This window comes from Mercenaria mercenaria, chromosome 3 (genome assembly GCF_021730395.1).
Source record: "Mercenaria mercenaria strain notata chromosome 3, MADL_Memer_1, whole genome shotgun sequence".
Lineage (NCBI taxonomy): Eukaryota > Metazoa > Mollusca > Bivalvia > Venerida > Veneridae > Mercenaria > Mercenaria mercenaria.
The window spans coordinates 12,258,808-12,278,975 of record NC_069363.1 but is presented as its reverse complement, the minus strand read 5'-3'; the positions used below and the strand labels follow the sequence as shown (position 1 = coordinate 12,278,975).

The 20,168-nt window shown below is 34.2% G+C and overlaps 1 protein-coding gene and 1 long non-coding RNA gene across 2 annotated transcripts in view; one reads left to right on the top strand and one right to left on the bottom strand.

Annotated features, from left to right (window-relative positions):
- The window catches only part of LOC123525429 (tyrosine-protein kinase receptor Tie-2-like), a 33,389-nt gene extending 22,017 nt beyond the window's left edge, over positions 1-11,372 (top strand). The window contains exons 9-17 of the mRNA XM_045304469.2: positions 1,438-1,622; positions 3,387-3,576; positions 3,903-4,013; positions 4,465-4,649; positions 5,072-5,185; positions 7,160-7,230; positions 7,785-7,922; positions 8,530-8,629; positions 10,442-11,372. Coding sequence (XP_045160404.1) covers positions 1,438-1,622; positions 3,387-3,576; positions 3,903-4,013; positions 4,465-4,649; positions 5,072-5,185; positions 7,160-7,230; positions 7,785-7,922; positions 8,530-8,629; positions 10,442-10,492 — 1,145 coding nt within the window. The 3' untranslated portion in view covers positions 10,493-11,372. The remainder of the gene's footprint in view (positions 1-1,437; positions 1,623-3,386; positions 3,577-3,902; positions 4,014-4,464; positions 4,650-5,071; positions 5,186-7,159; positions 7,231-7,784; positions 7,923-8,529; positions 8,630-10,441) is intronic.
- A 1-nt stretch (position 11,373) lies between these two features.
- Positions 11,374-20,168, bottom strand: part of LOC128555494 (uncharacterized) — a 44,715-nt gene continuing 35,920 nt past the window's right edge. The window contains exon 2 of the long non-coding RNA XR_008370106.1: positions 11,374-13,054. This is a non-coding gene — a long non-coding RNA (uncharacterized LOC128555494). The remainder of the gene's footprint in view (positions 13,055-20,168) is intronic.

Below are 20,168 nucleotides of genomic sequence, written 5' to 3'. Positions count from 1 at the left end.
AATGACGTCATTGGCGTCATGACGTTACGTGTGAATTACCGCGCAAAATTAATAGCTTTTATTTTGAAAGTACCTAATTCTGTGCATTTTCTTTATTTGAACTTTTTTCAAACAGCCATTATTTGCTGAAATATTTTTTATGAGTCTTTTGTTCTGAATAATAATCAACATTTTGCTTCTTTTATGAATTTATATTGAAAAGTTTTGCGGAATGTAAGAAAATGGATAATGGTAACTAATGTTATTTGGAATATAGTTGGTTGAAAGGTTACTTGTTACGACCATTTTCAAATAAAAAAACTGGCAGTTTGATTTGTAATACCTATTTTTCAGTTTCAGTTGATAATTTGTTATTTATATACTAAAACTAAGCTCTAAAATTGTTCAAATTTCATTAGAAAATTGTGGTTTCTTGAATTGAATTGATGTTACCATGGAAACGACGCCCGTGACATATGTATCTAAATGTAAAATTTAAAATCGTTGACACTGGTGCATTTAAGGAACCCAGCTTCGGCTTTTTATTTTCATTTTAACAATATCCTTGAGAATAATAGCAGCATGCTGAACGATTTTTCCATGAAAAATGCAAGATGAAGGGTACTGCTGTAAGTATTTTTAGCTATGAAATTTATTTAAATGAATGCAAAAAGCACGAAAATATAACTTACGTTAGAAATAATAGGTTTTAAAGCTACATTAACAAAAAAGATAATTTTATTCAATATTTTTTATAAGAAATAACGGCAAAAACAAGATATAAGCTATTTTAAGCATATCTGTTGCCATGGTTACTTTAAACTTTAAGAAAAATAGGGTACCATGTAAAGTGCTTGGTATTTTATTAATAATACTACCAAAATATTCCATGCTGGTCATTAACAGAATGGCACTGAAGCCGTCGAAAATCCCGTTTTTATACATAGTTGTTTAAAAATGAGAGAAAATGCGTTACCATGGAAACACGAGCCCCGCGACATATACATTTTAAGCTTATATTAGAAAGCTAACGCGCATAGTAGTACAACTATCAATTATGCAGACTTCTATAAATATCAATGAAACTAAAATACACTGAAGAGTGATAAATATCCGTATTTTCCTTCTTCTTTCAATATAAAATACCTTTGGAGGGTCATGTTCTTCAAACATTGATAAAAACTGAACGTGAAGGGACAGAGATAAACGAAATTGAGATTGTAGCAGTTAAAACATCATATTACACGAAATACAAAAAAATTGCTGCGGTTCAACTAATTTGAATTTACCCTGGTAACAAGGTAACCTACCTCCTTAACAAATTATCAGACCAAGCTCCTGACGCCGTGTCTGCTGATAGACCCATCACCATTTAAGTTACTGACTTGTTCCAACGGGACATTTCAAACTAAATCAGCTATAATTCAAAATTAGCAATTCATGCTGTTTTCTCTTCAGACGACCTTGTGATAACTGATGTCGCAGAGACAGATGATTTGGGTATCAAGAAACCATCAACAGTGTCCCTGCTGGTTGTCGTCATTGTGTTGCTATTTATAGCCCTGTCGGCAACGGTCATCTACTTCCTGTGTATACGTCCGCGACATGGAGATATTTCCTCTCAGCTAACAAGACTGTCCTCGGTAAGGCCTAAAATATTGATGACGGTACCGTCCCCAAAATAAATAGGAAGGCCTTTTTAAAACAGAACACGAGAAATGCCATTGTTGTATAGGTCAGAAACTAAATTTTTAGTGTTATACTTGATAGATAGAAAACATAAGAAACCGTTATGACAAAACATTGGTCCTTTTGCATTTATTCCGCTTTTAAACTCCCTTTTTGGCTAACTTAGGAAACATTTGCTACAGAACTGGAAAAAGCTTTAGGGTAGGGGGTCTTTGCTATGTAGGATCGGGTAACTGTGAACAAACAAATTAGACCTAAGTTTGTACATGCGTTGTTTCTTTCAGTACTCCATAAAATTGATTTTTTGTGGGGGACGGGTGTTGTACCGTTACCAAAGTTTTAGCACAGTGTTGTGATCACTTAACTGTTCGTCAGCATTTTCTATAAATGACATATCCTCTGAAACCACTGGGTGGAAGTTGGTAAAATCATCTGCCAGACTTGTTCAAAGAAATCCATTTCATGTAGAACACTCTGCTTTCAAGAAATCAACAATTCTACATTTCTGAAACTGCTGGCAAGTTTTCAGTGGCCCTCTACCAAGAATAAAATTCCGATTCGTCACCAGAGGGCGTTGTCACTTTTTATGTATGTATGTCGTAGAAAATTTAGAAATCCTCTTCTCAGAAACTGCTGGCTCAAATTTGAAATAATTTCACACAAATGTCTCCTGGGTGACAATTTACCAAATGTTCAAATTATTCTGATTCGTCAAAATCATGGAGCACGAAAAATCTCAAAACAACATCTCCTAAACCGTTATTCCGATTTTCAAATAATTTCATAGAAATGTTCCTTCAGTGACCCGCTAAACCGTTGAAATTTAAAAAGGGCTTGTTGCCGATGGGACCCTTTATGGCTCAATAGAAAAACACGGAAAATTATCTCCTCCTAATCTGTAGGCCAATTTTCAAAGTAAATTGGCAAAAAAAAATTTTTTTATAAATGTACCCGAGCTATGAAACTCTGGTGAGCGATATATAATTATGGTCATCATGGCTGCCTAATTTCTTTCGGCCTCACTAAACTGGAGCCGTTTTTATCGGACTGCCGATATTAAAATAATGCAGTTCTAAGGTTCAGTGACATAAAACCTTGTTCTTTCTTCCTACCTCCCTTAGTAATAAAATCCGGACTCTTAAGAGGGGCGCGGATGAGGTTATGAACTGTTTTACGTTTCACACAATTTTCCCATCCTCGTATTGCAAAGTTTCGTTAATAGATGACTCACGACTGTGATTACTAGCACTGACTTCAAATTTCCTTAAATGTGGTGAAATAACTAATATTACTACAACACTTCTATATTTACAAGGTTGTCTAATTATGTACATTAACCACAAGTAGTGTACTTTTCGTAAAGATGTGGGTCCTAAACCGGAACCAACAGTTGTTGGTATAATGAAGCACCAATGTTGTATTATTTTCTGTCATTTTAAACTCATTAACATTTGGGTAATTCTGCATGACTGGCAGCCCTTTTTCCTTTGTTAGTTTTCCAGAAATACTTCTACCGATAAGTTATAAGTCCGCGCCTCCAAAGGTCAATGTATGTGAACGATCTCTAGTTTATGCAAATTTACAAATAAGTTACATGTTCAAGCCTTCAAAGGCCGATGTGAATATAACTGATTTAAAATAAAATAAATCAATGTTTTAAGAAAATTGTCAAAATTATGTAAAATTAGTTAGTTAATTAACTAGAACTGCCATTGCAGGTGCGTAGCAACGAGGATGCTGAGCCACACCTGTATGAACAGGTCCAGTGTGGGCCGTGGGAGATCACGAAAGCCAACCTCGTTTTGACCTCTGATAAACTTGGTCAAGGTCAGTTCGGACAAGTGCGCAAAGGTTACATCAAAAACATACGAAGCCACAATGTTCCAGTTGCTGTAAAATCTCTCAAAGGTAAGTAACTTAAAAAAAAAACAATTAACAATTTATTTATAAACAAAAATGAGGCGTAATAAAGCAATAAATGGCAAGGCGAGGAATAGTTGGCAGGATTAAAGTTTGTACATTTTTCGTTTTATTATTACAATAATAATTATTTGTATTTTGGCTTAGAAATTAACTGTTTTCTTTCCCCCTGTCTGAAGAGTGCATCAAATCCTGAGAGTATGTTGTTCTATACAGTAAGTTTATTCACCAAGTAAAAAAGGTTTGAACAGGTAAATACTTAGGCTGTAAAATAATATGTATGTTATACTTATTTATAACACTTCATTTTCCAGTAAGCTCATCAGAGAAAGACAAGACGGACTTCATGAACGAATTAATGATTTTGAAGAAAGTCGGCCATCATCCAAATGTCGTCTGCTTGGTTGGATCCTGTAACATTGGAGGTACGGTATTCCATTCAAGAGGTTCAAATCAATCCCAGGATAGATGTCAGCACTGTGACACTATGATTACCATACCACTTCTTGAGTGGTAGAAAGATTGGGTGCAAATTTGATGCCCATGCGTGTTTCATAAAAAGATATAGATATTAATACCAGATTTAAGTATTAAAAATATAATGCACATAATACGAATGTTTGTGATAATAAATGATATTTCCTTTACTGCTTGTTATAAATTTCACGATAAACAATACAACTTGAAATTTCGTCCGGCTTTTCTTGTAAGCACTTCCGTTTTTCTCACAAGTGTCCGATTTTCTCTTAAAATTCGACTATCCCAGGAAAAGATTATCAAATTTTGATTTGCATACATCGTATGTAGTCTGTATCAGGCGATCACATGTTAATTTGGTAGTATTTGATGTTAGCAATCTCTTTTTTACTATTACAGGAACTTTGTATGTTGCTATGGAATACTGTTGCCATGGTGATTTAAGGACTCATCTTCGCAACCACCGCAAAAGGAAACAAAAGCTTTATACAAACGTTCAAAATGGTGATCAGCTGTCATACTCTGCAATGTTGAAGTTTGCCTTAGATGTTGCAAGTGGAATGTCCCATTTAGCTGATAGACAGGTTCGTATAGAATTCTGTGAACATTTGCACAAGCACTACTTTTTTAATTTGGCGGGTCCCTGTGGATGTAGACTTAAAAAATTTATACTTAGGTGCGTCAGCAAGAAATTTTTGAAAATTACTTCAGCGAATTAATGCAAAATGTATGTTTCAAATATAAAACTTTGGTCAGAACATTTTCATACAGTACCTAGATAAAACATGTTTACTCACGCAAACGCTGTGACTAAATCCATCATTTTCCAATTTACAAGCACAGAATGTGTATAATTGGCAGCAAATATCCAGTACCTTGTGACTTCTGATAAGAAATCTGGACATTGATACAGTATGAATGGTTAGACTTGTTGAAGTTTCAATTTGACAATCTTTGATTTTTTGCTTGCTGTTTACATCACTTAATATTTTTTCTTTTTCTTCAGATAATTCACCGGGATCTTGCAGCAAGAAATGTTTTATTGGATGATAATTTCGTCGCCAAAGTGGCAGACTTTGGACTTTCGAAAAATGATGATACCTATGTTAAAACTTCAAGAGTAAGTAAAGGTCATAAAATCTTAAATAGTTTGAGACTTTAGTACCCACAAGGAAACAACCTGTTTATAGAACATTGTTTGCCAACCTTATTCCTATTTAAGGTATTTCAGTGCAATGAGTTTTGCCTAATTTACATATAACAGTCATGCATCTTGCTGTCCTCAAACTGTTTTCTTAGATTTCTCATATTTCTAGACATTCGCCACTTATATTGATGTATGTAGGCAGAAAAGACTTTTCACTTCACACAAGTAGCTTTATCAACATATTTCATCCAGTGAAATACTGTGGGTTTTAACTGTTATCTAAAGTAAGTAGTGCCTACTTGAAGTATGTACTTTTAGTTCCAATGCCTAAACAAATATAGAATAGAAAGTGCAATTAATGGAACACTTTGTATATATGGTAAAATTGTAAACAAGAGGGTCATGATGACCCTGAATCGCTCACCTGAGTAATATGAGCCACATGTTTAAAATGGCAAACTGATGCTAAAATATTAAAAGTAGGTCAGTAGGTCACATTCATGGTCAATGAACGTCAGTTTTAAGGTCAGTGTGTAAAACTGTACATGTCATCCAAATTTCAAGGCTGTATCTTAAAAAACAAGAAAGTAGGTCAGTAGGTCAAGGTCACAGTCAAGTGACACCCTAATCATATGGGGTCATCAGGTAATTATAATTAAGCAGTCTAGGAAATATGATCTGATAATTTTTCAAGTATCTTTTCCTATATAACTCATATAACAAGTGACCCCCAGGGTGGGCCTCTTTTAACCCCAGAGGCATAATTTGGGCATTCTTGTTAGAAATCCACTAGGCAATTCTACATACCAAATATCAAAGACCTAGGCCTTGAACTTTCAGACAAGAAGATTTTTTTCCATATAGATATGTCTATGTTAAATCTGGGACCCCAAGGGCAGGGCCTCTTTTCACCCAAGGGGCATAATTTGAACAATTTTGGTGAAGAACACAAGGCAAGGCAAAATACAAAATCTCAAAAGCCTGGGCCTTGCAGTTTCAGGCAAGTAGATTTTTAAAAAAATTTCATATATATTAGGTCTATGTAAAACTTGAGACCCCCTGGGCAGGGCCTCTTTTCACCCCAGAGGCATAATTTGAAAAATTTTGGTAGAGGACCACAAGGCAATAAAACATACCAAATATCAAAAGCCTAGGCCTTGCAGTTTCAGACAAGAAGATTTTTAAACTTTTTTCCTGTATAAGTATATGTAAAACTTTAGACCCCCTGGGCAGGGCCTCTTTTCTCCCAAGGGTTATAATTTGAACAATTTTGATAGAGGACCACAAGGCAATGCTACAAACCAATTATCAAAGGCCTAGGTCTTGTGGTTTTAGACAAGAAGATCTTTAAAGTCTTTTCCTATATAAGTCTATGTAAAACTTGTGACCCCCGGGGCGGGGCCTCTTTTCACCCCAGGGGCATCATAGAGAACCATTAGATGATGTCACAGGCCAAATATCAAGGCTCTATGCCTTGCAGTTTTGGACAAGAAGATTTTTAAAGTTTTTCGAGTTCTGCATGGAATTCAATTACTTGAACAATTTTGAAAGAGGCCACCCAAGGATCATTCCTGTGAAGTTTTGTGTAATTCTGCTCAGTGGTTTTCAAGAAGATTTTTTTAGAAAATGTTGTTGGACGGATGACGTACGACACACGTCGCACAACGGACGAAGGACATTGAGCGGTCACAAAGGCTCACCATGAGCCTTTGGCTCAGGTGAGCTAAAAAAATATGAAAGTAAAGATTTACTTTGCAGTGCAGACAAAATAGACATTTGCCAATTTCTACACTTATTACCTATTGTTGATAGCTAAGGTTTCAGCTGAGTCAGAGGTTCATTTCTGAGTAATTGTTATCTGTTATTTTAATCTGTTCACAGATGTGTGTTATTTAGTTTGAGAGATAATGCTTATACAATAGAATGACTATCTGTTTTATATTACAGTCAAAAGTACCAGTGCGCTGGCTAGCTCTAGAATCCATCTACAGTAACACATATACCATCCAAAGTGATGTGTAAGTTGTCAATTATTTCTTATGATTCTTTGAAAGAAACCCTGACACAATTTTGGAATACAATCTCCTTTTTGCACCAAGGGGGACAATTTATAAATCAAATGGTAAAATAAATCAAAAAATATATTTGTTTATTACAAAAATACTCAACTTTTATGATATATATTCTCCTTAAAATACAACAGAGTTCAAAGCCATATGTGATTATTTCACGGATTAAGCTTAAATATTTAGATTTCATGTTCCAGTTTAATAAAATAGACTTCAGTTTAACATAAATGTGTAACATTGTCATTTTTCACTAAAATATTTTATTATTAGAAATCAAGAAAATCCTCAATAGATATATTTGATTTGGTTAAATTATAAACTAACTTTGCACACAGAGCTGCAATCATAATGAATGTAATATCTAGAAAACATCCTTTTTTGTTGATGAAAAAACTTCCAGTGTTCTAGTGGCGTTACTTATTCATACCGTGTTCACTTATAGTGAGTAATATTTTAAACCTAACATAATCTTCAATGACTCTTTTTTTTTCTTCCAAACACAGATGGTCATTTGGTGTTTTGTTATGGGAGATCACAACATTTGGTGGCACCCCGTACCATGGTATGGACACTCAGCAATTCTGTGCTCTGTTAAAGCAGGGTTACAGGTTGTGCCGGCCTCGACACTCAGACATGGCTCTGTAAGTTGTCTTTTTTCTCACTTCATCCAGATTTCCAAATGCTTGTGAATCAAACAAAAGTATTTTTAATAGCATATGTGAACACAATGAAATCTGGATTTGATGAAGCCAGTTTTATTCTGTAAATAGATTGTTTAAAATTTTGAAGAAAAGTTATTTACCTGGTCAGTCATAATGTAAGTTATAATGAGCAATAATAAAATTTGAACAGTCTGTGTATTCTGGCTTAAACTCATACACACTTCTGTTCGTTTGTTTTTTGCTGTTGTCCTTTTGTATTTGGGCACATTTTAATTCATTGTAATATAATTGCGTTATCCCATAGTTTATTTAACTGCAATTTTGCAATGATAAAAGTAAGTCATTGGAAGATTATGCAGCTAATTTCCCTATTATACAAGTAGATGTTCTAGATTTTGAACTATTTTATCTCCAGTAACTGACAACTTGTCTGCATTGAGAGGAGGCGGAGGGCAGTTGACTTCTAATCAAAGAAGTTTTAAAATTTCATTTCTTTGACCTAATTCCATGCTCAGAAAGCACTGATGCAAGATAAATTGAAGTAAGTATTGAAAATTATGTGAAAATTTCCAATTTTCTGTTGCAGTTACACAATGATGTTACAATGTTGGCAGGAAGAGCCAGCTGCACGTCCAGAGTTCAGTGACCTTCAGTCTCGATTGCAATGTATGGTAGATGACACACAGGTAATGTATTACATATAGTTACATTTTACACTATTTGCAGATGCATTTTACACCCACAGGTGGCAGTAACGTACCTAGGATACAGTATGGGTCCATGAGCCATATGCCCTTAAATTTACTACAATTATAATGTTTTCTTAGGAAAAAAATGACCAAAAGCCATTTTAAAAAAAAATTTGCTCCCGTGACAATGAGCCATGATAAAGGTGATCAAGAACAGTTTGACATGTACATTGCTTCCAGGTCCGTATTTTTTTTCAAAACAATATTTCCTTATCAATGGTTGGCCGCCTTTTCGGCAAAAGATTAATCTTTCAGAAAAACCTTACTTCAAAACCCAGTTCCAAACCGTTTACACATCACGAGCGAGCAACGGCATACGAAACGATAGTGATTTCTCCACCCGAATAAATCCCACACATTTTTCGCATCGAAGTCTCCCCCCTAAAACACATAAAGCTCACAGCGCGAGTTTAAAATAACATTATAACCGTTCATAACAGACTAAACACAAACTATCAAGACCGAAAACTTGGTTCAATCCTACTTTGTTACTTACAAATTCGCTATTTAACATTTTCGCTTTCGAAAATTACTTTCGCCTGCCATGATTACCGTTGACAAGACGGTGGTTGTAAAGAACGTTTTCATTGACGGAGACAGTTTACGTATTTCAAACGTAGCAATAAAATCCAAAGAGTACCCGAATATAAACAAGCAGCGATGGCTCACGAGGATTATTTACCAAATTCAAATAAATAACAACTGGTAAGTAATTAAGTAGAATTGAACCTTATTTTTAGTCTTGTTAGTTTACATTTAGCCTATTCTGACTGCTTGCAGTGCTATTTTTAACTGACATGGTGTACTTGATTTGTTTTCCGGGGGAGACTTCGGTGCAAAAAATGTGTGGGATTTATTCGGGTGGAGAAATCACTATCCTTTCGTATGCCGTTGCTCGCTCGTGGTGCGTAAACGGTTTGGAACTGGGTTTTGAAGTAAGGTTTTTCTGAAAGATTAATCTTTTGCCAAAAAGGCGGCCAACAATTGATAAGGAAATATTGTTTTGAAAAAAAAAATACGGACCTGGAAGCACTGCACATGTCAAACTGTTCTTGATCACCTTTATCATTGCTCATTGTCACGGGAGCAAACATTTTTTTAAAATGGCTTTTGGTCATTTTTTTCCTAAGAAAACATTATAATTGTAGTAAATTTAAGTGCATATGGCTCATGGACCCATACTGTGTCCTAGGTACGTTACTGCCACCTGTGTTTACACCCATATATTTTGCACTCATTAGATATTTTGCACTTTTAATTGGAGATACATTTTGCACTGATTACATATGTATCTTGTACTAGTAAGAGATGTATTTTGTACTTATTACAAATATATTTTGCACTAATTAAATCATTTTGCAATGAAAAAATACTTGTGTTGTTCTCCAAAGGCTAAATTTTCTGTAGACTCTGCAACAAAGTAAAATGGTCTAACTACCGGTAAAATGTACTTCTAAATTAGAGTGTGGAAAAAAAAGAAAGCCAGAAAAAGATTGCATTTAGAGTTTAAAATAACGACACAGTTTAATAATGCGCTTTTGCAGAGTTAGTGGCCAACAAGATTGTATATAATAGTCAGTTTACTGGAGAAGAAAAAATTGTGTGTTTTTATAAAGCATGGACAGTAGATACTTCAGACATTAGCCCCTGTAGGTAATAAAGTTTGAAGCTTCTGTACTGGTAATGAGAAACTCCTGTTGAGCTGGCCTCAACTGTCACAATTTAATGTACGATATGTTCTCCTTTCAGATATATATCAACATAGATGAAGAAATGGGATATACAAGCATGGAAGGTTAACCATCACCACACATCTAGAGTTTTGTCAAAACCATGTGAAAAAAAGATGATACAAGTTAAAATATTTTAGCTAATGCACAGAATGGTTGGACAACATACATTTTTTTAAACTTTCAGATCTCCTTCAAAATGTGTTTGTGTATGAAGGCATTTGAAATTTTGCAAAACAAACAATTGGTAAGCTAAACAAGCACAAGTGCTTTGTTGAATGTGATTGATTTGAACAATTTTTCAGTCACAGAATGGTCTTGCGTGTCATGAAAGGATTTCAAAACACAAATACGTAGACCCTAAGAGGGTAAAAACTAAACAAAATGGATGATTTTGAATGAAAACTTTTGAATGCTAGAGAAACAGGCATTATAACCTTCAGCAAGTTGAATTCTGGGTCTGTAAAAGAGAGCCATTGTTTATGGTCCTTACTGGAATGCAGGAGTATCTAGGTTTATTTAAAGTCACCATCAGTTACCTTTTAACAGACCTCTTCACTGGAAGTGTGTTGGATCAATTTAGGTTTTGTGGATATGCAGGGTAAAGAAGATACCTCTGCAAAGAACTGTTAACAATTCTAGTTGAAGGAAAGGGTATCCTGGTTGTATCCCCACTTTTCATAGTCTGTTCTTTACACAGGTTTGAAGGTTAAATGTCTATATAAAAACTGTAAATGGTAACAAAGTTGAAATCTCCTTCACCTCAAGCTGGTCTTGTTTTCAAACATTTGCTTTGTATATATTGGTGCCAAACTTTGTACATAGGAAAAACTTGTGCCATGTATATTTTGCTTAGAATATTTATATATAGTATCAAAGTCAGCTGAATAGTTAGATCATAATTATATACTTTTTGGGGTTTATTTTGAAATAAATACAATTAAATAAAACTATGTGTTACTTTTTTATTGTTGAGATAAGGCATACAAAAAATATCAATTAATAAGTGCTTTCCATTAACAAAGTTTATATATTTTTACCATGTATTTATGGTTGCAATAGTTAAATGCAGTTACCTTACTGATCACATTTTCATTACATAGAAATGATTGCTGTGTAAATACAGCCACTTGAACTTGGATCACTCAAACATGAAAACAGTTGAAATCACTGCTCACTATATCCCTTGTTTTAATGTTATGAAATAAATTTGGAGACTAGTTGCAGAATATACCTTTCCATTGGCCAATATTATGACTGAGCAAACAATCGTTTTGAAACTGGTTTCCAAATTTAGTTTTATAAAGCATGGGACCCCAGAGTCCCTAATACTTACAAAAAGTGCAATCTGCATTAAATAATATTAATACAGGCAAGGAAAACTAACTTATATGCAAAAATACATTAGGAAGAATCTGTGTGAAAAAATGAAAGACTAAAATAATATTTTAGCATTCATGCCATGAGGCCAGGCTGTATTCAATGTATGAATCCAACAAGTCTCTTTCAAGAGCCTAAACCAGTCATTTTTTACCAAGTCGATTGGCATGAAAGAAAAATCACTAACAGAGTGATTTTCAGAATTGAAATATTCAGATACATTTGTAGGAGTATCAGGAAAATGTCTGATATCAAATTTATGGCTGTTCATTCTTTGAGAACATTTCTGATGTGTTTGTCCCACATATTGTAACTTACACTTTTTGCATGTGATTAAATAGATAACATTTTAATCTGCATTAAACAACTTCCAAGATTTTCTTTTTTTTAGCATATGTGTTTTCACTTTGAAAAAAACATTCTAGTATGTACCTCCCTGATAAATAATAAGTCCAACAGTAATGCACATGTTGAGATCAAGAGGACAAAGTATGAACACTATACCAAATTTAACAAAATTAAAGTGTGGTCAGGTATATAGCCAGTTTGTGAAAAATACTGCTCTACTTTGACAATATAAGACTAAGTAAAAGATTTCATTTACAATCGTTTACATGATAAATGATACTTTTTATTGTGTAAAATACATTTTATTTTCTCTTGTTTATAACTATCAAGAATAATTATCGCTATATACTTAAAACATTTGCTAATTGGAAAGACACAGACATGGATGTAACACCTTTCATATTTGCATAAGTGCTGAGCTTAGATAAGCTTAAATAATAGATAAAATTACTATTAAACTATACTATAAAATAAAACCAGGTAACATATAAAAGCATTGGTGCTTATTATCATATTCTACATAAATCTTACACTGATAATACTTGCGTATGAATTGAATTTAGACAGGCATTTTGCTTTTATTCATATTCAGTTTTCAAACTACTGGTAGTATACAGATGTGCTGAGCATATGAAGTCAAACCACTGCACAAACTCTTCAACACTATTTGACTCACTTGGGCTTCATGTAACAACAAAATTTTGAAACATTCTTGTTGAGAAGTTAAGTTTACTACTGGTAAAGTATAGACTTTCAAACTGGTACTTAACCTTATCTTCTAATAAATATTTTGATAAATACAATGACAATTTTCTATTCCACTTAGCTGTTAGAAATGGAAGCTATAGGGTGATCAAAACAAGAGGGCCATGATGGCCCTGTATCGCTCACCTGACCTACTGACCTAAGTCATCAAGATTAACATCTGACCAATTCATTTAAGAATGGTCATAAATGTGGCCTCTAGAGTGTTACTAGCTTTTCCTTTGATTTGACTGGTGACCTAGTTTTGGATCCCACATGACCAGATTCAAACCTGACCTAAAGGTTATCAAGGTTAACTTCTGACAATGTTCATGAAGATACAGTTATAAATATGGCCTCTAAGTGTTAACAAGCTTTTCCTTGATTGACCTGGTGACCTAGTTTTTGACCCCACTGACCAATTTAAATGAACTAAATGATCATAACATTAACATTCTGACCAAGTTTCATTAAGATAAGTCATAAATGTAGCTTCACAATGTTAACTAGCTTTTCATTTGATTTGACTGGTGACTAGTTTGACCACATAACCAGATTTGAACTTGACCTAAAGAACATCAAGATTAACATTCTAAGTTTCATGAAAATAAAGTCATAAATGTGGCCTCTAGAGTGTTCACTAGCTTTTCTTTGATTTGACCTGGTGACTATTTTGACCAACCTGACCCAGATTTGATCTTGACCTAAGATCATCAGATTAACATTCTGACCAAGTTTAATAAGATATGGTCACAAATCTGGCCTCTAGAGTGTAACAAGCTTTTCTTTGGTTGACCTGTGACCTAGCTTTTGACCAGATGACCCAATATCGAACTCGTCCAGATTTATTGAGGTATCATCTGACCAAGTTTCATTAAGATTGGGCCAAAATTGTGACCTCCAAGGTTAACAAGCTTTTCTTATTTGACCTGGTGACCTAGTTTTTGACCCAGATGACCCATATCGAACTCGTCCAAGATTTACTGAGGGTAAATTCTGACCAAGTTTCATTAAGATGGCCAAATTGTGATCTCTAGAGTGTCAACAGCTTTGTCCTTTGGTTTGACCTGTGACTAGTTATTTAAACCCCAGATGAGACCAATATCGAACTGGTCCAAGATTTTATGAGGTAATTCTGATCAAGTTTCATCAAGATTGGCAAAATGTGACCTCTAGAGGATTAACAGTCAAGTTTTTGACAACGACGGATGACGGACGACGGGCACGGCGATCACAAAAGCTCACCTTGAGCACTTTGTGCTCAATGAAAGTTTTTAATATCTGTTCTTTTAAATGTTATGGCAGTTTTTCTGGAAGTAGATGGAACATGAAAACATGAATAGCCAAGGAATTTCTCCAGCTCACAGCTCTAACCTGTAGTTAAGGACTAGATACTGATTATATAGCACCAATCGTAATTATGTCAATATACACTGCCTGCATTTTTCTTATTCTATCATAATTTATCACACTTAAGAAAATTAGTCCCAAATTTTTTAGCAATTATAATTACCGTATAGTGTATCCTATCAAATGTAAGATAAAGTGAGAATAATCGTTGATGTATGTGTAATACTGAAAAATTTACGTAACATGACATTCAAAACAACAGATAAAACTAGGAAGTGGTGTCTGGGGGAACAAGAGCACCGCCTTGCGGGTGCTGACGCTCATCTGATTTTTTTTGTATAATACAAATATTGTCCTACCCATGATTTTCTAAAGTCTAAAAAGGGCCATCACTCTCGCAAAAAGCAGGATAGAGTTATGTTTCTTGATGTACAGTGTCCACTTATGATGGTGAAAAACTGTTGCAAGTTTTAAAGCAATAGCTTTGATAGTTTATGAGAAAAATTGACTTAAACATAATATTCAACCAAGAAAATGATTTTTCTAAGTCCAAAAGGGGCAATAATTATTGCAAAAAGCAGGATGGAGTTATGTTGCTTGCTGTACAGGGTCAGCTTATGATGGTGAACAAGAGTTGCAAGTTTTAAAGCAATAGCTTTGATAGTTTAAGAGAAAAAGTTGACCTAAACATAAAACTTAACCAAGAAATCTGATATTTTCTAAGTCCAAAAGAGGCCATAAATCTTGCAAAAAGCAGGATGGAGTTATGTTTCTTGCTGTACAGGGTCAGCTTATGATGGTGAACAAGTGTTGCAAGTTTTAAAGGAATAGCTTTGATAGTTTAGGATAAAAGCTGACCTAAACATAAAACTTAACCAAGAAAACTGATTTTCTAAGTCCAAAAGGGGCAATAATTCTTGCAAAAAGCAAGATGGAGTTATGTTTCTTGATGTACAGGGTCTGCTTATGATGGTGAACAAGTATTCCAAGTTTCAAAGCAAAAGCTTTGATAGTTTAGGAGAAAAGTTGACCTTAACATAAAACTTAACCAAGAAATCTGATATTTTCTAAGTACAAAAGGGGCCATAAATCTTGCAAAAAGCAAGATGGAGTGATGTTTCTTGCTATACAGGGTCAGCTTATGATGGTGAACAAGTATTCCAAGTTTCAAAGCAATAGCTTTGATAGTTTAGGAGAAAAGCTGACCTAAACATAAAACTTAACCAGGCAACGCCGACACAGACGCCGACGCCGACGCCGACAACCGCCAAGTGATGACAATAACTCATCATTTTTTTTCAAAAAATCAGATGAGCTAAAAAACAAATGCCTCCAAATATATTTAATTTTTAATCAAAATGGCCAGAACTCACGAAAAAAAATCAAACCGTACAGCCTGAAATATTGTGCAACTTGGCTTAGTACTGATCATTCCTATAAAATTTCATTCAAATCCCTCTAATAGTACTGAACAAATTTCACTGAGAGAAGTCCATCAAAGGGACATTACTACAAAATGATAATATACACAGTTACACTCATACTAGTCTACCAGTCATTGCTATAAAGATTTAATGAACTCAAATCAACAATTAAGGTGAGCTAACAATTCTTTTTTACTCTCAGCAGAATCTCTATGAACACTTCATATATAAAAATCAAAGGACCATAACTAAATGTAAAATCATTCAAGTACAAAACGAGTACTATATACTCAACTAGGCTTAGTATTAAACATTCCTATGTAGTTCCATTCAAACTCCAGAAACAGTATAGGAGAAGTAGAAGAAACATTATCAATAAACATCTGTCTATATGCACAACTACACTTTATACCAATCATTCCTGTAAAGTTTAACTGATATTTGACTAGTGGTTAACAAGATGCCTTGATGATATTTTGTGAATCCCAGACTGACCAGACATTTGGACAAAATTAATATAATTATTTCTCCTCGTCAAGTTGGATATAATTATGTATCGTCCAACATTCTATGTATCTATCTCAACCTATTAAAAGTTCTCAACAGGACTAGGGTTAACTAGAGCAATGTCAGCATTTCATAATGTTTTCATAATATTAAAATAAATCTCAAATGTATAGCTAGCTCTATCATTAACGATAAAAAAATGGGACAAAATCATGGAAAGTCCCAATAAGGATTCCATTTTTCTTACATTATTATTTATACTATGCATGCTTGCTCTTAGTACAATCAAACATTTATGTCTTGAGTGTAAAAGTATTTTTCTCTGCTTGTATACTTGGTTTTAAGTTAGACAGACATGGTTTTGGCCACATCGTGACTTTCCAGCTTTAACAATGCATTTTTTTCAGGCAAGAGCACTTGGGCAGAACCACCGATCTTCTGCAAGCCAAGAAGAGCTCAAACCAGAGATATGAGGGGTGCACAATTTGTAGTCCGGGACCTTATTTATCAGGCCCCAGCAGTTTTGTTAGCTTGAGATCTATCTGTCATCAAAACTGCTATAAGTTACCATACAAAGTTGTTGATATACTGGTAGAGTCACTGGACCTATGCTCGCCCAGGCACATGCTCGCCCACTTTTTATTTTGATGCAGATTGTGTAATAAAGATGCAAACTTTTATCACATGTGTTGTTTATTTTTTATACCCATTGTGTCCCACTTTCTGTACTCACTTTTGAAGAGTTTCCGGTTCCGGTCAAGGTCGATAGCAGACGAAAATAAAAGTGAAAGTGAAACCAAAAATGAAAGTGGCCAAAAAGAAACATGACTTAAAATAAATATTTTCAAAAACACTGGTTAAAAGTTGTTGCAAAACTAAAGGTTACACATAGTATGAACTTTTTATGCTGTTTATTTTCAAACTATCAGACCAAATAATGATTTTATATCAGCAAATATTTGTCAACTCCGGGCTGTCAAAATTGTTTTCGAAATGCTGCTTCCATGGCAAAAACAATTACAGACAATTTAACCGTCATCTTTCACATCTAGTCTATTTAAATGTAATTAAAAATATGTTGTTGATGCAATTTTGTGATTCGTCTGCATCCTACCTATAAATTCTAGGCAAGAATGCTGCATCATTAGTTTTTACAGTAAATACGTTTTGATAACTTCTATTGTATAACTATCATGCTTTTTGTGGAAGTGAATATGTTTTTGAGAATACTGATAGATTAGACTAAATGTTTATCATGTCATTTAATACATAAATGGTTTTCTTTTAAAAATATACCACTGGGCGAGCATGGGTCCTGTCCACCTGGAAAAACGATGAAAACAGTATAGTGGTGTTATGCCCGATTTTCAAAGTCCCGGATGTAAGTGTTTACTATAAATTGGGTCATCTTAATGGGGCAATGCCTGGGTAGAACTAACGAGGCAAAGAAGTTTATATATAGTATTACAATAAAAATATTGCAATTTTAATGCCTTTTCTGGGCGAGGACTGGTCCAGTCAGTCTATATTATCAATACATGTCAGTCAAAATATCATTTAAATTACTTCTGAATCATTGACCTGCTCTGCCAATCTCTAATTTCCAGTTAAGAAAAATGTTTTAATACAGATTACAGAATGTCATGAACTCCAAAAGGTATATTATATCCATCATGAATTCTACAATACACAATAAACCAAGTAAAAACACAAGTAATATGTGTTAAAGGTAAGAAATATTTAAAACTAGAGCTATCACTAAAGGTGATGAATGTACCCCCCGCATGCACTGACACAGTACATTGCAATTTTACGCACACAAGATTGCATAATTATGTGGACTGTATGTATACAGACTGTATGTATACAGTATAGTAACAAAAAACAAAGTCCCATAACTATGCAGAATATTTATCTAAAAGAATGTAACATGCACCATGCACAACTAGGGTTGGTACTGATCACTTGTGTGAAGTTTCATTAAATTGTGTGTAAGGGTTTGGTAGATCAGGCACGCACAAGATTGCATATGCAGACTGTATGTACATAGTATGTTAACAAGAAACAAAGTCCCATAACTCTGCAATTTTTGTCGCTGAAAGAACCTAACATGCCCCATGCACAACTACTGTTGTTACTGATCACTTGTGTGAAGATTTATTAAATTGTGTCAAGTGGATGAGGAGAGATGGTGCGTACAAGATTGTGTCTATGTATACAGTATAGTAACAAAAAAACAAAGTCCCATAACTCTGCAAATTTTTTTTCTGAAAGAACCTAACATGCCCCATGCACAACTACTGTTGTTACTGATCACTTGTGTGAAGTTTCATTAAATTGTTTCAAGGGGATGAGGAGAGATGGTGCACACAAGATTGTGTCTATGTATATAGTAAAGTAACAAAAAAACAAAGTCCCATAACTCTGCCAATTTTTTTTCTAAAAGAACCTAACATGCCCCATGCACAACTACTGTTGGTACTGATCACTTGTGTGAAGTTTCATTAAATTCTGTCAAGGGGATAAGGAGAGATGGTGCGCACAAGATTGCGTCTACGGACAGACGACCAGACGGACAGACAGACAGACAGACAACCTGAAACCAGTATACCCCCCCTTACAACTTTGTTGTCGGGGGGTACAAAGAGTGGTAGTAAATTCCCTTTAACAGAAAGGTTTTTTAAACTGAAGTATAATACAAACAGAAGTACAAAATGTATTAACTCAATAAATTAAACAAATTCATAGTCAGAAAAATAAAAATTCCAGATATTAACAGCTCAATTAACAAATGAAAATACATGACAGACTTGTAATCTGATAAACAGCTGAATGAAATATATTTACTTGTATTTTTTTATTTTATTTTTTTTTTTTTGGTGAGGGGAGTGGGGTGGATAGCCTTTCTTTAAAAAAAAATTAAGATCAAATGTACAACATCATTACAATTTTATAACAAAATCATGTTCATCATGTTCTAGATGTCTAGCAAAAACACAGAGGAAAATAATTTTACAATCTTTAAATATATTGCTATACACTCTATGGTCAACTGTCTATAAAAACATTGTATATTAGGTGGGTTAAACATTCATATCATATTTAGGTGGGTTTAAAAATATCTGCAACATTATCACAACATTAAATTCAGGGTTCGACACTAACTTTTTTGATAAGGGTGCCCAAAGGAATACCTACTTTTTGATTGTGGGGGTCCTTCTCAGACTTCGGGATCCCTCTCAATACGATGATTAAAAATGAAATCGCAACAAGATTTTAGCATACCGGTAACTGTAACATTATATAAAATGTATTACCACGTATGTTTCCATAAAGGGATTTTAATATTACTTGGCACAAATGTTCCCCATAATGAGACAATGTAAAAAGGCAATCCTGTTGAGAAATCGTTATTACAATAATAGCAGTAAACATTAAACTATCGAGTATTGATATTGTGTCACTTTGTATTACAACACATTCTGTCAATGCTAGCTAAAATTAGCAAACAAAAAGTGTAGCAGTGATTATCTTTAATTTGACTTAAAAAGTTAAAACACTACAAATGCAGTTATCCAAATAAAAAATATCTAATAATATTTATACGGAATTATTCTATTGCTGAATATTTCACATACCAGCAGACAACAGTAGGAGTGCATGCCTCATGATGATGTTGATGATTTAAATTAAGTCGTTAATGTTTTGACACTTCCCTATTTGTAAACTTCGGAATAGATCAAATAATTATTTTTGCTAGGACAAATTAGATATTTTGCTGATCGCCGGATTTTACTTATACTTTATGGGAAATGCAGACAAATACTGCCCCAAAACTGACAAATGACACCTGTTCTGTACACCGTTCCCTAAAAATAGGTATTCCGAAGGAATCCCAAGCTTTGAGCACTTGGTGTTCCTACTTAAAATCTGGGATCCTCGGGGCCCCCAGAACCCTGTTAGTGTCAAACCCCATCATTTTAAACTGATACA